The 18436-nt window shown below is 40.6% G+C and overlaps 1 protein-coding gene across 1 annotated transcript in view; it reads right to left on the bottom strand.

Moving 5' to 3' along the window:
• The window catches only part of Dera (deoxyribose-phosphate aldolase), a 95578-nt gene that overhangs the window by 64148 nt on the left and 12994 nt on the right, over positions 1-18436 (bottom strand). The window contains exons 2-5 of the mRNA XM_010616204.1: positions 7537-7634; positions 6303-6450; positions 4493-4588; positions 2078-2212 (exon numbers count right to left, since the gene is read on the bottom strand). Coding sequence (XP_010614506.1) covers positions 2078-2212; positions 4493-4588; positions 6303-6450; positions 7537-7634 — 477 coding nt within the window. The remainder of the gene's footprint in view (positions 1-2077; positions 2213-4492; positions 4589-6302; positions 6451-7536; positions 7635-18436) is intronic.

Raw genomic sequence — 18436 nt, 5'->3', positions numbered from 1 at the left:
AATCAAGACCTATTATGTAAAGGTACAGAATCCCAATGATGAATGTAATTGTATTGTCTACCTAGATTGTACCAATAAACTCAATAAAAAGAAAAAAAGACATATAGGTTTTCACTCAGTAAATCACACACAGTTCATTTCCAGGTGTTTTATTAATATTAATATTAATATTACAAATATAATATTAAGTATAGTCACTTTATCTCCTTATCCTACCCTTAAATCTTAAGAAATAAATAGAATTAATATGTCGGAACAGAGATATGTATTTAAAATAACCCTTTTAAGGGTTTTCAGAATGATTGTAAAACTTAGCATGGTGGTACAGGCCTTTAATCCCAGCACTTGGGAGGCTGAGGAAGGAGGATCATAAGTTCAAGGAATGCTTGGGCTTCACTGTGAGTTCGAAGCTGACCTGGACTACATCGTAAGCCTCAAACAAAGAAAAAAAAATAACTGAAAAGTGTTCAAAACACACAGGAATGATAGTAAGAAAAGGGACACAAATTGAAAACAAGAAGCATGAACTCTCATGAATGTAAACCCAGCAAGGGTTAACAGTGTTGCTAAGTACAGAGTGAGGGGACAGGGCTGGGGAGGAAGCAGTGAGATGGGAGTACAGAGGAGTATAACTAATGCTCCAAGTTACAAGACACATTTTCCAGGTCTGCTTGAAGCCAATCGTAGTGGCCACATAACTCAGCTCAGGGCAACAGGATGAGATTGTGTGGTATGAAACTCCAGATGGGACAGCCGCCTCCCTGCCATCCACAACCCTAAGAAGCAGCCTTAGCTTCAAAAGCTCAGTGCCCGAGAGTGTGACACTAGCTGCCACGTGCTTTGGAACCGGAAGATGACAGTCACCTAAATCTCCAGGAACTTTGTGAAGTTGCCACAACACCTGGAAATGCCTCCCTCTGGGCTTCGTGTAGAATAAATACCTGTGCAATTAACACACTGGCTACCCTTGCTACATTTCAACCAAAAGCAATTGGTAACCAACAGACAACAGAATCAGGCTTCGCAGACCAGGGCTTTACAGACAAACACGGTGCTTCCCCCTCCACGCCATGGTTTCACTGTACAGTTTCACTTATCCAGGGTCATCTGAGGTCCAAAAATATTGAATGGAAAATTCCGGAAATAAACATTTGCTAAGTTTTAAATCGCACCACGTCCTGAGTAGGGAGACGAGATCTTGTGCCCAGATGTGGCTCATCCCTTCGTCCAGCACACTTACGCTGCATGTGACACCTGCCTGTGTCACTTAGAGACACTTCAGAGGTCAGGCTGACCACTGACATCACCTAGAGCTGCCCCAGTGTCCATGGCACTCACCTCACTTCACGTCGGCACAGGCACCGCAAGGTCCCCATCACCTCAAGCAGGGTGAGGGTGGGACAGGAAGATACTTGGAGAAAGAGACCACTTCACCTTTTATTATAGGACCCTGTTATCACTGTGCTATGTTATTAATTTCAACCACCTACGGTGCTTAATTTATATAAATTAAACTTCATTATAAACATCCATAAATCAGAAGAAAACGGTAAATACTATCTGATGTTTCAGGTATCTGCTGGGGGTCTTTAAAAACACACACTAAAAATAAGGAAGGACTATTGTATAGAAAGATAGCATCCCAAACAAATTCAGGAGAAACTGACAAGTCCAATACACAGAAATACATTAAATATAACATTTAAACATTTAAATTTTTAATAGTGAGTAGGTAATGTGTACTTATAGAGAGAAAAAAGTCTGGAAAGATGCATCGTAATACCACCGAGGTTATTTCTAGGAATAAAATTACAAAGGGTATCCATTTCCTTTATTACTAATTAGAATTTTTTAAAGTGTTTTGCAGAATTTTCATAATTAGAATAAGTATACCCTTTAACCGATACTATTCACCTTCACACCAAAAAAGAAATAAAAAGTTCATATGGATAGGAAACTACTTAGATGTATAAGGGGCACAAGGTCAAGTAATCTTAGCCATGTTTTCTCCTAACTTCACCCTCTGATCCTCCCCAGGGAAGAACGGTTTCCATTTTAGGCCAGTACACACACCCACCTTCCCATCGGCCGGTCAGCACCAGGCTCCTATTAATGACCACGTCGATTTCTGTGGCGCCATCCTCCACAGCCAATCGGATCTCTTCCAATCGAGTTTTTAAATGAGTCTGTGCAGCTGGAAAGCCAGTGGCCACTAGCAGAGATTCAACAGGAAGGAAGGAAAGAAGGAAGGAAGGAAGGGAGGGAGGGAGGAAGGAAGGGAGGGAGGGAGAGAGGGAGGGAGGAAGGAAGGAAGGAAGGAAGGAAGGAAGGAAGGAAGGAAGGAAGGAAGGAAGGAAGGAAGGAAAAGGGAAGGGACGGAGGGAGGGAGGAAAAAAGGTGGGAGACAGGAAGGTAAAGAAAGAGAGAGCGAGGGAAGAAAAACAAATTTCAATTGATTAGTAACTGAACAAAGAATTTCATTTCCAACCCACTCCTCTAAAAAAACCAACATTGAGAGACCAAAGCATTAATGACACTTGAGAACATCATTTACACAGCTGAGCATGGTGACATAGACCAATCATTCCAGCACTTGGGAAGCTGAGGCAGGAGGATCACAAGTTCAAGGCCAGCCTCAGCTACAGAGCAAGATCCTGTCTTAAAAAAAACTAAATAAAAATAGACTTCACTTACATATAACATAAATGTGAAGAAACAGAATGTTACTTCACATTGCTTTGGTGTTAGGACAAATACTAACATTATAATCTCTGGAAGGCCTCAAATTAAGATGTTGCAAAGATTTTATGAGGGTATATGGAGTAACTACTAGCAATTAAGAAAATGTTATCAACATAGCAGGACTCATAAAACAATAACTGTAGCCTTGTTTTGACTAGTTAATTCAAGTTCACCATCTTCATTTACTCATTTACTGTTGATGTATTCAGTTGTGAATGAAACTCTTTAGCTGTCGAAAACAGATTATAGTATAATTTGCTCCCACTGCCTATCTTAAAACAACCAGGTAAGCACATGAGAATAAAAGGAAGAGGGTACTAGCGAGGGAACTGCATCAGGACAGAGCTGGCAACTGGAAAACCAGGAATAAATAAGAGAAAAATGAAAATATATCTGCACATCTGGAAAAAATTTGTGTTTAAATAAGAAAATGAAAATACATCAACATTTTTCAAAAGTATTAATAATTTTATATATACACCATTGGTTCCACCCCAATTTGTAAAAAGAATCTGTCTTTCCTTGATGTTCTTACATTCCTAGGGTCTGCTACCTTAACCGAAAGCACCTCCCTATTGTATAAAGGAAAAACGAAACTATGTGAGGCTGAGGAAAAGTTCAAATCCATAAAGGTGTAGCTGCCCAACACTTCAGGGACCTTCCAGACATGCTGTGTGTAGGTGCACCACGTTTCCTTGGATGTGTCCTCATAAAACAGATGAGTGCTCTTTACAGGCGGCTTCTTTACTCTTCTAACATCTTTAAAAGCAGAATCTAATTTTGAATCTGTCTATCCACTCGTCCATCTGTCTGTCCACTTGTCCTCAGACACAGTTACTAAAATGAGACTGAGGAATTTCTTCTCCCACCTACCAAGTCCTCCTGACTCCACCTTGAGTCAGGGGCTCCTGCGGGCACCATCTTTCCTGGATCTTCTGGGCTTCTCCTCTCACATATGGTCTAGGATGAGTCCCCTGAATTCCACTTCTCCTCTTTCTAATTTGTCCCCACCATTGGCTATACCAAGAAGCTCATCGAGCCAGTCTCTGCCTAAAACCTTTCAGAGCCACCCTCATTGCCAGAATTTAGCTCCAATACCACAGTACTGCATGAAGGTCCCATGCTACTGGGCCCTACAACGCTTCTCGAGCCTCAACTCCCTCCGCTCCCACTTTGTCTTACTTGGATCCAACTACTGCAGGACCCCTTTCAGATCCCTCAACACCAACACGCTCCTGTGGCTTTACATTTTAGCTTCTCTAACCAAATACCATTCCCTCCCTTACCAACACTGTCAAATAATGATCATCTTTGCTAGGATGTATTCTCTCGCTCTCTGAGTGTCAGCAACCTTTGCAAAACAAATCATTCCCTGCTCAGAGCTACAGCTGTACTTTCTGCATATCTTCATTATTGTATTTTCCATGTCTATGATACAAACCTAGTTAAACCAGAATAATATGCATAAGTGGGTACATGTATAATACTATTATCACACATAATTGTTTCCACCTGCTTATTCCTCTTACACAAACTAAATTTCCTTAAAGATGGGGATATAGTTCTATATTCTTAGGACCTAAGGTTTGTTCTTCACCAAATAATAAAAAATGCTAAAAGCAAGAATCAATATAACTAACATAAAATTAATTTAAATAGTGGAACAAATGTATGTACAATATCCCACATTGTCTGAGTTGAAGATAAAAACATGTTCAGAAATAACTACAAAAGCCACAGTCAACCTTACCTGATGCCACAGGGATGTCACAGCCTGCAGCCTTTAGTGCTTTCACAGCATCACAAACCCGGGCAGGATAAACACAAACAGCAGCCACAGTGATGCCTTCAAAGGGAGAAATCATAACAGCCTACTTTATACGAAGTTCAACTCACACAATATGCTTTTAATTACTGTTTATACTACAACATTGGCAGAAATCAAAATGGGAGAAAAACTAATTCCCCCAGAATGCGGCAACAAATTAAAAGGTTTTCACTTTCCACATTGCCTTGTAGTTCTGGAAAACATGGATCATTTTCTGACTGCTATAGCCATGGAAACAATTCTGAAACATTGTTCTTTGAGGTTAAGATGATGCTCTATCTTGTTTAAATTCCTAAAAACTAGTCAGTCATCACGACTGAATGAAAATACTTTATTTCATGTAAAAGATAAAATCTAGGTTTGCACAACATTCAAAGAGGACAGTGGATAAAGAAAAATGTAAGTGAAATTTACAGGGTTACAACAAAGTAATATTTAACGAATTATCTTTTCTCTTTTGAAGGAAATAAAATCTGAACCTGGAGGCCTCATTTGAAGGTGTAAGCTCTTAAATTAAAAAAAAAAAAAATTGGCCACTATAAAACGAAGCAGTATCATCAGCTTATACAAAGCTGTTACTTTTAGCACTACAGATATGGCAAGAGTTTTTTGTTTTGCTTCACTTTGCTTTCTGGTACTGGGAGTTGAACCCTGGGCCTCGAACACGTCACTGAGCTAAAGTCACAGTCTCAAAAAGGTGTTTTATTGTCAACTGGAAAGAAACATAATCAATACTTCTCACATTATGGTGACGCCTGCTCCTCAGGCTTAGGCTGACATCTCTATTCACCTTCATAACAGTCAGGCAGGAACTGTGGAACCGTGGAGCACCTGCCCGTAAAGAGGAGATCTACGCCATGTTGGAAGTACCTCTTAGCTTTCCAGTTCTCGGTTCCTCGCTTAGAGAGGATGGGAAATGGCCAGGCCAGGCCTGGGGTGGTACAGGCCTGTAATCCCAGCACTCTGGGAGGCTGAAGCAGGAGGATCAAAAGTCAGAGCCCACGATGGTCCTTCACAACTTAAGGAAGTCCTATCTCAAAATAAAAATTTTAAAAACAGAGTGGGGATGCATCCCTGGGTTCAACCTTCAGGAGAGAGAAAGCACAAGCAAGAAAGACAGGTACAGACACAGACAGAGAGACAGAGACAGAGAAAGAGAGAGAGAAAGATAGAGAAATAGATTCCATTTCTAAATAAAATGAAGGTCTAATCTTATGGCAACTTTAGAAATCCTTTCCTCAGTGCATACTGACAAAGTGGACATAACTTTGTTTTTTGAAAGACTTGATTTATAAGCATGTGATATTTACCACTTGCATTTTATTCTCTAACGTATTTCATTTACCCACAGAAAATACTTTTATGTATGAGATGTGATTATTAACTAATGAGACTGCCTTTTTCATATATGGTTAGGTAATCAGAATCAGTGTTTAGAGACAATAGACAGAAAATTCCCAAAGCCGAGGAACTGCAAAGAAATATAAGAAAACTCTCTACCAGAAGCTTCAACCCATTGATAGAAAGAACTGACCTAAAAACAAGCCTCAGATTCCCATCTTGCTGTTTTCCAAGGGAGAGTCTCCATTATTTGTTTATACACACATGACCAGGGTTTCTGTCCCAGACTTTAGCACTAATGTCATCTCTGCTGCTGAATCCTAAGCTCTCTTAAAGCTAGTAATTAGTATTATAAGCAGGAAAACAGCAAATGCATTGCACACAAGATTACCTTCATCATGCATATTCAAGGCTTTTAAGAGATCTTCCCGGATTGGGTATTTGGCTTTGTAACAGAGCCTCTGAATGTTGGAAAAGGTATCATCACCCGACAGTGTGGTGAGATCTATAAAGGTAACCGCTTTCAGGAGCCAAGCAGCCTGGTAGGAAGAAAAGAAATAGAAATCAAATAAAAAATAAAATTAATTTCCAACTCTGTTAGTAGAAAATCATTAGACAAATATGGCTACTAATACCAGGCATTTGCACTGTTCTAAGGCATAGTATGATAGAGGATATAAACATAACTCAAGATGAGCCTTTCCAGCACTAAACAGAAAGAAAAAATAGCCTTCAATTTTTTTCTCCCACAGATAGCCCAAACTGAAACCTCTAATGTACCGCCTGTCCCCACTTCTGACCTTGCCACCTCATCCATCAGAACCCGCAGTGGGAAGAACTCGGGAAGATGTCTATCTTAATTTTCTCTCCCGCTCTAGGGTCACAGATGAGACATTATTTTTAAAAGTCTCTAAGTGACTTGTTGCTGTCTTTCAGTTTTAACTCAAACTCATTTTTTAGAACAATCCCCCTATTTCGCAGCTCATTCTGATGAATTTCCTTTTATCTTTTCAACCAGAATATTTCCACAATGTGCAATGTCACTCTGAAAGATGCAGTCACACTAGCCTGCCTTCCTCGGGGAGGGACTCTGAATCCCGCTTAGTCCAGCACAGCACGTCTTTGCCTGCAGAATATGCTGACCACAAGTACTCTGCAAAACAGTATCTCGGGAATTTTGAAAAATGACTTATTGAAAGTAACGGCAAGGTACACATGACGGTCAAAGAGGTGAATTCTTATACTGCCAGGCCTCCACAGTGGACGTACCACGTTTAGATGTTATGGCTTTACAATTAAAATAGAAGACAGCTGAAGAAGGCATGTCTAAGAAATTGAATAAGTGTGTTGAGAAAATACGCCATTTAATTCACTCATAAATAAAGATGCCTCAAATTCATTTGCGGTTTTGCCACTCAAGAGTGATAAGATTTTTAACTTGTTTGGATGAATGTGTTATCTTTCTCCAACCCATCATCATCATATATGAATTATTAAAATAAGTCAGGGACAGCTGCTATCTTTTAAGTTTCGATGCATCTTGAGCAAAATTCAATACCGTGGCCTTGAGGGAAGAGGCCCTGCGTTGTGAAACATGGGATGGAGTGCTCTGGAAGAACCCTTACCTGCCACTCCTTCTTCAAGGTTCTGCGCGCCTGGATTTGTTCCGCTCGCCTCAAAACTGCCGGTTGATTCACTTGTATGTTGGAGATCCAGCTAAGGTCTAAAGGAAAGAGAACGACACTTTCTGAAACTGAAAAGTTTCAACACAGCCACCTCTCATTACAGGCCTATCCTTGAAAGGATACGTTCATCATTAGCTATCAGTGTCCTCTTAAAATAGGCGCTGCCTTTCCACACAATAAACACATAACCTTGTTGAAGGACGCCGAGTCACCAGGAGACATACTTCACTTATGTCAAGTGTGCTGGGTACCAGAAGAACCCGTATTGATTCCCTACACGGCCAATAACAACAGCTAGGGGCGGGGGGCGGTGCGCCTGACAGCAAAGACCTATTTGTGAATGTCTTGTCCCGGAGAGCAAATGATTAATAAATACTTATGCGAATTAATGCAAGGGCTTAAAGGAATCCTTGATCACTACCCCTTTGCTGACAAGATTAATATCTACTAGATGCTGATAGGATAAAACCCATCAAAAGAGAATTTTTCAAAACATATTAGACATAACAATATTGATACAACAGAAGTTAGAAAAAAAGGAAAGCAAAAAAGCCACTCGGGGTTCCAGGAGGTTATCTCTGCTGCTTCTGTTCTAAAAGTTCTTCCTCCCACCTGTTCTTAAATTCTTTTTCTGCTTCCAGGTGACTATCTCCAGGCTAACCTGAGCCAGCTCTCAGCCTCACAGCAAGTGTTAAATTCATCAAGGAGTCCTTTTGAAATGGTTCCTCGTCCTCACTGCACTGTGAATCCCAATACTCTCCTGGAGAGCTGTATATCAAGTGCAATGTCTGGGCCACACGGATTTCTATGTCATACACTGACACCCAGGAACAGGTAGCCCCATGGTATACTGTTCAAGCCCCCTGACTTTCTGTAACTAAGCTCATTTCTATATCCCTCCAGGGAGTCCACAATTTTGAAGAATTACCTTAGAGATCTTTAAAAGACTGCTGTCAGAAAGTCATCCTTTAGAAAAAAACACTTCAATTACACTTCAATTATAACAGGACAGGAAAAAAAAAAAAACACTGACGACATGCCATATGTAATACAAGTAACATTAAAGTATTTGTAGCGACCACAAAGATGAGACCAAGAAAACTGATATGTACTAAAGACATTCTCTCCCATTTCCATCTGCTTCTTCTTCTTAAAAGTACAATATTAATGGTGCAGAAGTTCCAAGATTAAATCTAAATGATTACTAATGATGGTCTTATTTAAATATCACTAAAAAAAAAAAAACAGGCTGGGAATGGTTACACATGCCAGTAATCCCAGCACTGGGGAGGCTGAGGTAAGAGGATCACCGTGAGTTCAAGGCCAGCCTGGACCACATAGTGACACCCTGACTCAAAAATAAATAAAACAAAAAAGGAACAGTTTGAGTGCTTTTTCTCTAAATTTATTTTGTTAGCTGAAATCATTTAATAAAACAGATTTTTAACATTTCAATCCAACTGTTCCTGCTTCTCAAAGGTACATTTCCCTGTCTGTTTGCTGAGCCAACGTCACAAAGAAAATGAGACGCTGGGGGTCAGACAGACTTCTGCCACTTCCTTCCCACCCAAAGACTGAGTTGGTTCCAGGCAGAGCCTGAGGGACCAGGACCAGGACCAGAGAGACATACTAGACTCATCCAAATTAAAGACCTAATAGAACCCCCCTCTTCCCAAATACTGGGAAGGATCTGACTGTGTTTGTTTTCGTTTTTGTTTTGATCACCAATAATGGTAATTACGCCTGTGGTAAAGACTGTGTCAGGCAGATGGTAACAATGAGCGAAGCAGAGCTGAGTGAACCACGAAGCTCATGGCCAAGTAACTGTTCACAGCCGACCGCCAGATGGAAGCCTGTCACTCTGTGGGCATAGCTTGACGGGCCTGTCCTTGGTGGGTCGTAAAGGCCCTCACTGGAGTTCCTGCCCTCCTCTTCTCTGCTCCCCACACCCCATAATTGCCACACTGCTTGGGCAGAGATCCCGGGCAAAGCCAGGAGGTTCATGACCTGACTCTCTCCATGTTTTCATGGTCTTCGTCCTCCTCTCTGTCGCTCTAATTCTGGGTACACTGTGTCTAAGCAACAGGCGGGCCCCTGCTACGACAGGTCATATTCTCTCCGGACCTTAAGTTCTGTTTGATCCTTCTGCCTAGAATGTCGTCCCTTACCTCACCCAAAGAGCAAACTCCTGTTCATCTGTCAAGACACAGTGCAGAAGTCACCTTCCTCCGGGGCCTTCTGTAAACCTCACAGATGCAGTGTTACTTCCTTGTACTTCCTACAGCTCTGAAATCTATTTTTACTCCATCTCCTACACCCAGAATGGCAGTGATGTGTAATTGTTGATATCCTCATCAGATTTTTAAAACTCCAAGAAAACTACCTGCCATGCAGTAGGCACTCTATAAATAGGCCAAGTGGCTCCTGAAGACCAGAAATGACCTAATTCCAGACAACTGCTTTCCAGCTGCTTCTGACCAGAATGGACTTTTGGACTCCACAAGAGAAGATGGGACCAAAGTACAAATGGCATGCTTGGGAACATTCACTAGAAATCACTAATATTTAGTATAATTTCCACCCAAGGTTAGGACCAGCAAGGCCTGCTCTTACACTCCTCAGACATCACTTTTCCGAGATCCTTGAAAACCATCTACTGGAAGATGTAATAGGATCACTGCTCTCACAGTACCAGTCTCAACTGCTAAAAATATCACTCATGGCCATAAAATTATCCGGCCCCATATTTAATCCAGCCACAGAATTTGCCTCTGTGACCTCCCATGGCAATGAATTATATAAGTAACTATCTCATTTTATTGGCACTTAATTTGCTACTCTTTAATTTCATCAAATAACCCTTGTTCTCCTTACCGGGTCTGGGGAAAAGAAAGGACTGATTGGTCTTTGTTATGTCCTTCATAATTTTTAATATTTTATTCAAGTACCCTTTAGTGTCTCCTTTCTAGGAGAAGTGGCTCTAATGCACACAACCTGATCAGGCCCACGGAATCTTCTTCTTATGGGATCAGAGGGCAGCGAGCTTCAAGTACACATGCCTTTGGGGAGAACAGACATGAAACTGTAAGTGGAGGCAATAATGCTCTTCTTACAACTCTCTGATGAAGAAAAATGCCACTTTTCCCTTAGTATGTCATTTTGGTGGTATTCAGGCCCTTCTGTCAGTTATAAACTTTTTCTGAAATGCTAGTTTTATAATCTTTTTTATTATTATTTTCCTGGTTCAAGTCTCAGTGGAGACAGAGAAAATTTTCCCTGTAAACCTCTTTTCTAGCCTTGCTGTCACTTCTATTTGTGTTTTGGATGCTCTTGTGATCTTCACACTATTCCTAAAACATGGACCATAGATAATAACTCTACAAAGGGAGATGTATTTTCAATTTGGATCTTGCCTAGAAAGCAAGAAATTAAATTTCCCATTTGTCTCTTAATTCTTTCTGGGCTTTCATATCTAACTGTAGCACCCAAATCAGTTTCCTAATGTGTCTCTCAACAGTCATCTCCTGAAAGATTCTTGTATATTTTAGAGTCCCTTTGGGACAATGCACTTGTGAAGCAGGCAGCAGAACCACTGAGCTAAATCCCGGCCTTAGAGACCCTTCTTAACTGTACTCATTGAATTGTCTATTATTTCCACATTGCTTGCTTTCAATTCTAATTTAAATCCTCCCAGGAATCCATCACACCCTCTCCTATGTGCAAGTATCTAGTACAGAGATAGTTGTGCAATAAATAAATGCTTATATCACTGTAAATTTACTTTTCATATCAGACATTTAAACTACTAAAACATTAGAGGATCAAGTTTAATACTTCAACCTTAGCCTTAGAAAGGGTTAGGTTGGTTAGAAAAAGATTCCTGGGTGTCACAGCATATTTGATCCAGCCAGGCTCATGAGACACTCAATTTACACAGTAAATCATCAGATGTAGTCTTGCCCCAGCCCTAATTAAAAAAGACAAAAAACAGCCTAACAGCCCCATGCTTACCAGCAGGTGGCATCCGGAAGTCTTTTCAGAGTGTAGCATGGAACCAGCCTAGGCAAGTGCTCTAGGGTATCCATGCCCTCCTGGGCATCAGCCAACTCTCCTAACATTTTACCCAAAAACATGTTCAAGAAACCAAGACACAGCAACCTGACAATATATATCACCACAGCCCCAATACAACTCCCTTCTGCCACTGTGCCTTAATCTCTAACTCCTATCCCACACACAAACACTTCTGTAAGAGCATTTTTTAGAGTACTAACCCAAGTCCAGGTAAGAAATGAGTACTGTATTACATCCTCTAAAAAACTATAACTCAGAGGGCTTGCACCAAACACCAATCTGATCTCCCAGTTCATCACTTCTGTACCGAACTCCTCTACTCTCTGCTCACACTTCACTCCCACATAGCTATGATTTCCAGAATGTCTAGAATCCATCACTAAATGGGTTGCAATATCACAGTTTACATCATGAAAGTAGAAGATGGTCTGGGCTCACCTACCCTGGAAAAGCTTGAGAGGAAAAGTGGGAGAGAAACTACAGATCTGAGAAGAGCTTGGGGGTGGGGTGGATAATACACACACACACACACAAAACTGGTTCCACAGGTTTTATTAGTTAGAAATCTTCCCATTGAAAATAATGAATACTGACTTTGGCGGTTGGAAGAAAAAAGGGAAAGACACTAAGGGCTCAAAAATTGAGAAGAGACTGGAAGAGCAAGCTCAGAAAAAGACAGGAACCAAAGAGAGCCAGAAGCTAGAAGAACACTGAGAGCATTCAACATCAAAGGTCTGGCCAAGATGCCACAGCAGCTGCTGCCTGACCCCAATCTCTGCCATCATCTGGCCTTTACAGAGCCTCAGGTTCTGCAGGAAGGAGTCCAACACCTGAACCCAGGACACATGCTGTGCATGGCAATGTGAATAGCAAGGGAGAGAACCTTTTCCTTTTTCTGTCTGCTTCCAAGTCTGTAGACCAGGAACTTACTCCCCAACACAGAAGGCTCTGAGTCGGTTGCTGGAAGAACAAAAGATGGGATGTTTCTACTGCAATAATCAGTTAAAGTTCTATGAAAAACAAACAATAACCTCTTATGTCCTGCCAGTCACTGCTATCAGGGTTTGCACAGATGCTCCCTGGAGGGCCTTCCCAGTGGACTCTGTCCCATCTCCCCAGTGTCCCCACCTGGCTGAGATTGACATCTGACGACACAAGGAGCAGATTTACAAACTGGCCAAGAAGGGCCTGGCTCCCTCACTAGTCAGTGTAATACCAACGGACTCCCATAGCATGGTACAAGTCCGTTTTATGACAGGTAATAAAATCTTGACAAACTTGCTCTTGATTTTCCTGAGGATCCTTACCTCCTAATTAAGAAAGCAGCTGCCATTCAAAAGCACCTTGAGAGGAACAAAAAGGATAAGGAAACCAAGTTCCATCTGATTCTGATTGAGGGTCAAATTCACCAGTTGCCTCCATATTTTAAGACCAAGTGGGTCTTCCCCAAAATTGGAAATAAGTCATCCACAGCCTCTGCCCTGGTGACATAAATTTGCCTGTGTACTGTGGCAATAGTATCACTGTCTAACAACAACAAAACTTCTTGAATTTTTAAAAGGTCTTACTTAAACTTTTTTTTTTTTTTTTTTTTGGTACTGGGGATTGAACTCAAGACATTTCGCTTGCGAGGCTGGTGGCAGAACCACTGAGTTAATTCCCCAGCTCGTCTTAAACATTTTTGATCACAAAAAAGCTCTTGCCTATAACTGGTACCACAGTGGCACCATGTTATGGCTGGTATCTAGTTCCTCCCCTGCCAAATATTCATGGGGTCACAGGTGAGGCTTTTCAGAGGAGGCTGGATCTAGAGTGTGTGTTGCTGGGATTATGTGTGTGATACTGCGATCAAGGATGTGTATTACTAAATTAGTCCACTGACTGGTTTGGCACAGTTCTGGATGTGGATAATGAGAAGGGTGTGAGTGCTACCTGCCTAAGGGTGTGTAGCTCGACCAAACATAAGGGACAAAAAAAGAGGGCTGCTGCTGTTGATTTCTGCTTGTTGCTTGCTGCTATTCGCTTGCTGCTGCTGCTGCTGCTGCTGCTCCTACTGCTGCTACTTCTTCTGCTTTGCTGCTTCTGCTGACCCTGCTTTGCCATGAACTGTTTCTCCTTTGCAACACTTCTCTGCCATGCCACTCTGCCTTGCAGCCAGCCAAGTGTGGACTGAAACCTCTTCAAATTGTGAGCCAAAATAAATCTTTCTTCCTTTAACTTTAATGAGTATCAGGTATTTTGTCTCAACAATGAGAAAAGTAACTAAGACAGAGGGTAAATAATAAGGCACATTCACAGGAAAGCTAGCTTACAGTAGTCTTATCCACTTGGCCATGAAAACTCTTAGTGGATAAGTGGAGATTTGAGATTGACTTAAAGCACTGGTTCTCGGTCTGGAGACACTTCCAGTTGCCACAGCTGGGGACATTGAGACAGGTTCCACTTCTGTCCACTGGGTAGAGAACAGGGATTCTGGTAAACATCCTACAACATACAAGACAGTCTCCCACATCGAAAAATTATCTGCTGCAAATATCAAGAGTGCCCAAGTTGAGGAATTCTGACAGAAAAACTAAAGAGGAAGTGGTCCAGGTTTGTGGCATAAGGGAGAGGCAGGAACAAAAGCAGGTTAGCTAAATTTAACTGTGGTTTATCAGTAAGCACCCTGAGTAGTGGCCCAGGTCTAGACCTGTGCTGTCCAACCATTGGCCACATGAGTGAAGATGTGCTTGAAATGCAGAATACAGATGTCAAACTCAGTACCAAAAACAGATATAAAATAATCCTTAATAATGTTTTAATATTGATCACACAGTAAATCATAATTGGAATATATTTGTTGAATGTTATTAAAATATGTTCACCTATTTTTTACTTATTAAAAACGTGCCTACAAGAAAACTTAAAATTACTTAATGTCTCCTATTTCCATGAGGGACCACTGATCTGGATTTTACTATATCAAGAGTTATTGAAGATTTTAAAACATGGCTTTTAAAAAAAGTGTTTTTAAAAAGTAATCATCACACACAATATATTGCAAAGAATACTTACACTGAGCAGGGATGTAGCTCAATGACACCACACCTGCCTGGCAAACACAACACAAGGCCCTGAGTTCAATTCTCAGTACCACAAAAAAATAAAAAGAAAAAGAAGAAGAAAGACTTACATTGAGTATGCAGACATAAAGAGGTATTTACAGAGGCATTTTCAAGAAATAGGCCTAGTTCAATAAAATACAGTAAATCCATTACATGGAATACAAGTCAGCCATTAAAAAGCATTAGGTACATTAGTAAGTACTGTTGTAAAAAAATGATTTTGGCACATTACTCATGAAAAATAAGTGATTGATTTAGTTACTTTTTTTGTTGCTGTGACAAAATACCTAACACAGAAAGTTAAAGGAGAAAAGGTTTATTTCAGCTCGCAGTCTGTAGCAGTTTTAGGCCACCATTGGCTGGATCCAAGTCAGGATGGCAGGGAAAAAGGGCAACGCAGAGGAGAAACAGCTCACGGCATATAGGCAAGAGACAGCAAAGACTGAAATACTGGGAGGCAGAGGGAGCACTATTAATTCATTAAGACTGATGTATAATCAATGAAAAGAAGGATAAACCAGAGCTATGCCTCTGCCAATTTTATATAATGAACATCTACTTACTTGAAAATTTGGGGGAAAAAATAAAGATTAATTACAAATGGTTAAGAGAAAAAAGTAAACAGGTAGGAAACATAAGGTCAAATGGACAGGTTCTTTTGATTTTGGTGTCAAGTTAGCGTGTCAAATAAAGGCGTAAATCAAATAGGGATACTATGAAGATATATTTAGAACAAGTATAAGCTAGAACATTTTTGTGTGTCCTCTCAGGTGGGCTGAACACAACAGGGAAAGTTAATAATCTGAATTCAAATCAGCTAAAATCAAGCTTAATGAGTCCTATCTCACTAGATGCTAAAATAAGTTCGATGACTCTTGTAACCAAGAGACGTAAAAATTAAAAGTAGAAATAAGAACCCTTATGCCTTATCCTGTCTTGTTAATGAGGAAACATAGTAAGTGAGGTATGGCAGCAATGCAAGTTTAAGAAAGAGCATGCACCTGAGGTGGAAGGTACATTATGGGGGAAGTTATACCAACATCTGCAAAGGTGGGTAAGCTAGGTGTGGTGGTGCACACTGGGAAACTGAGGCAAGAGGATCACAAGTTTGAGTCTCACCTGTTCAACTTAATGACTTAGCAAAATAAGAAATAAGAAAAGGCTAGGATGTAACTCATAGTGAAAACCTAGGCTTCAATCCCCGCTACTGCTGAAAAATAAAAAATAAAACGGTAAGTAGAGGTGGGTTAGAACTGGCTGAGCAGGCAAAGATAGGGCCAGCATTCTAAAAGCAAGGCCTTGAGGTATAAGAACTCATGTTTAGTTTAGAAGAATTGGGTTTGTTTTCCCCTTGAAGAATCATATCAGAGAAAAACAGAAATGAAGCTATGGTGACATATGAAAAGCTAAGGTTGGGAGACTGGGAGGGTTAAATCACCAATACATAGCAGGATCCTGTCTCGAACAAGAACCAATTTACCACAAGGACATTCAGAAGTCACTAAACACTAGAAAGCGAAGAGATGTATGGGGCAGAGTCCGGGAGAGCTCCAGGCACAGGTCTTCCCACTCTCCTTCCCAGGGAGCAATGGACAGCGCTCACTCTTCCTGGTAGCAGTGGTGACAGTGTGTTCAGAGTACAGCCAACCAGGGCACCCCACACAGAATTCAGCATCCACAGCTTCTTCTGGGGCTTGTCACAAAGACACAGCTAGCTGCCCCGATGGCTGGCCTCAGTCTCTAGCTCCTCTAGAGTCAAGCTGATACCACAGGACCCCAAATACTCGCCATGAAACACTGTTTGACTCTCTATAATGGCCCAAAGCCCCATTTCAACAGAGGCCTGCTCCACAGGCCAGCCTAAAAGGTTATGAGACTGCCTCCATGAGCCATGAACAAAAGCTAGACCTCTCCTTGGGCAAGGTTAAATTCTTACTACACAACTGCCTGACTCTTTAATGTGAAAGCACAATGAAGGATTACCTAATATATGGCGAGTTTTTTCTATCACAAAAGATGATAAAAACAAGGTGGGGGGAGTAGGGAGCAGAGGTAATTAGAAGAAATAAAACACAGTAAAAATAGAAGAAAATTTGAGATGACTAAATAATATCTTTACCTATAAAGCAAGAAAAGAAAGTTATTAAGAAAAAAAGGCTAAGGGGCTGAGGATTTAGCTCAGTGGTTCTGCCACCTGCCTTGCAAGCTCGTTCCCAAGTTTGATCCCCAGTACCCCCCCACAAAAAAGACTAGGAATTCCAGAAAAACAACTAAGAAAATGAAAGCATGGGGTCCGGGGATTTAGCTCAGTGGTACTGCTCCCTCCCTGCCTTGCAAGAGCAAGGATCCGAGTTCGATCTATGGTACCAAAAAAAAAAAAAAAAAAAAAAAAAAAAAAAAAAAAAAAAAAAAGAAAGAAAGAAAGAAAATGAAAGGATGTAGAAGAAACGGTATCCTTGAACAATGTTAATGGGAATGTTTATTAGTGTAGCTATGGCAGAAAGCAGTATGGAGGTTCATAAAAAAGAGAGAATTACCATATGATCCAGTATTTCCACTGAGTATATATCCAAGGAAATGTTCACATGTTCAATGCTGCATATACTAGCCCAGACATAACATCAACCTATCTATCTATCTATCAAGAGTCTCATAGGTAAAGAAAACATGGTACAAGAGCTGGGGATTTAGCTCAGTGGTGCCGCTGACTGCCCCCCCAAGCCCAAGGTCCTGAGTTCAATCCCTAGTACAATAAAAAAAAAAAAAGGAACATATATACTGTAAACACAATGGAATACAATTAAATCCTAAAAAAGAAAGAAATCTGGTCATCTGTAACAACATGAATTACTCTGGAGAACATTATGCTAGGTGAATAAGCCAGGTACAAGAAAGAAATACAGGCTCTCACCTACATGTGAAATCTAAAATAATCAAGCTCAGAGAAGCAGAGAACAGAATGGTGGTTTTAAATGACTGGGGGAAGTTGGGGACTGGATATGTCGATCAAAGGATACAAATTTTCAGGTAGGAAGCAAGAAAAAATTCAAGAGCTATAAGTAGCCAGGCATGGTAGCATAGGCCCATAATCCCAGCACTCTGGGAAGCTGAGGGAATTTAACAATTTAGCAAGATCTTGTCTTAAAAAAAAAAAAAATAGATGTAGCTCTATATAAAGGCCCTGGATTCAATCCCAGTAGCACAGAAAAAGAGCTCTATTGTACAACATGTTGACTTCAGATAATAACGATGTATCTTATTCTTGAAAATCTGCCAAGAGAGTACTTTAAACTATCCTCAGCACAAAAAAAGTAGGTACATTTTAATGTATAGGTTAATCGGCTTAATTCAGCCATTCTGCAATAAACATGTATTTTAAAATATACACAGTAGATATGTGTAATTTTTTATTTGCTGAAACAATTATTTTGAAAAAAAGATGAAAAGGAAGAAATTAATCAGATGAATAATTGACCAAAAGTTCCCAAAACTACAGGAGCATCGGACAAACAGAGATGCCCTAGCAAGAGTGCAGGTCATCAAAAAAGGGCGGCTGAAGTATATCCACTGTAAAACTTCAGAACTCTGAAGATAAAAAGAACATTTTCAAGATTCCTAAAGATAACATAAAAAAGACTGCATTACAAAAGAGGGGTAAGAAT

This window comes from Fukomys damarensis, unplaced genomic scaffold, assembly GCF_012274545.1.
Source record: "Fukomys damarensis isolate Sample0158 unplaced genomic scaffold, DMR_v1.0_HiC HiC_scaffold_19, whole genome shotgun sequence".
NCBI classification, from domain to species: domain Eukaryota; kingdom Metazoa; phylum Chordata; class Mammalia; order Rodentia; family Bathyergidae; genus Fukomys; species Fukomys damarensis.
The sequence above is the reverse complement of the archived record's forward strand: the minus strand, read 5'-3'. Positions and strand labels throughout refer to the sequence as shown.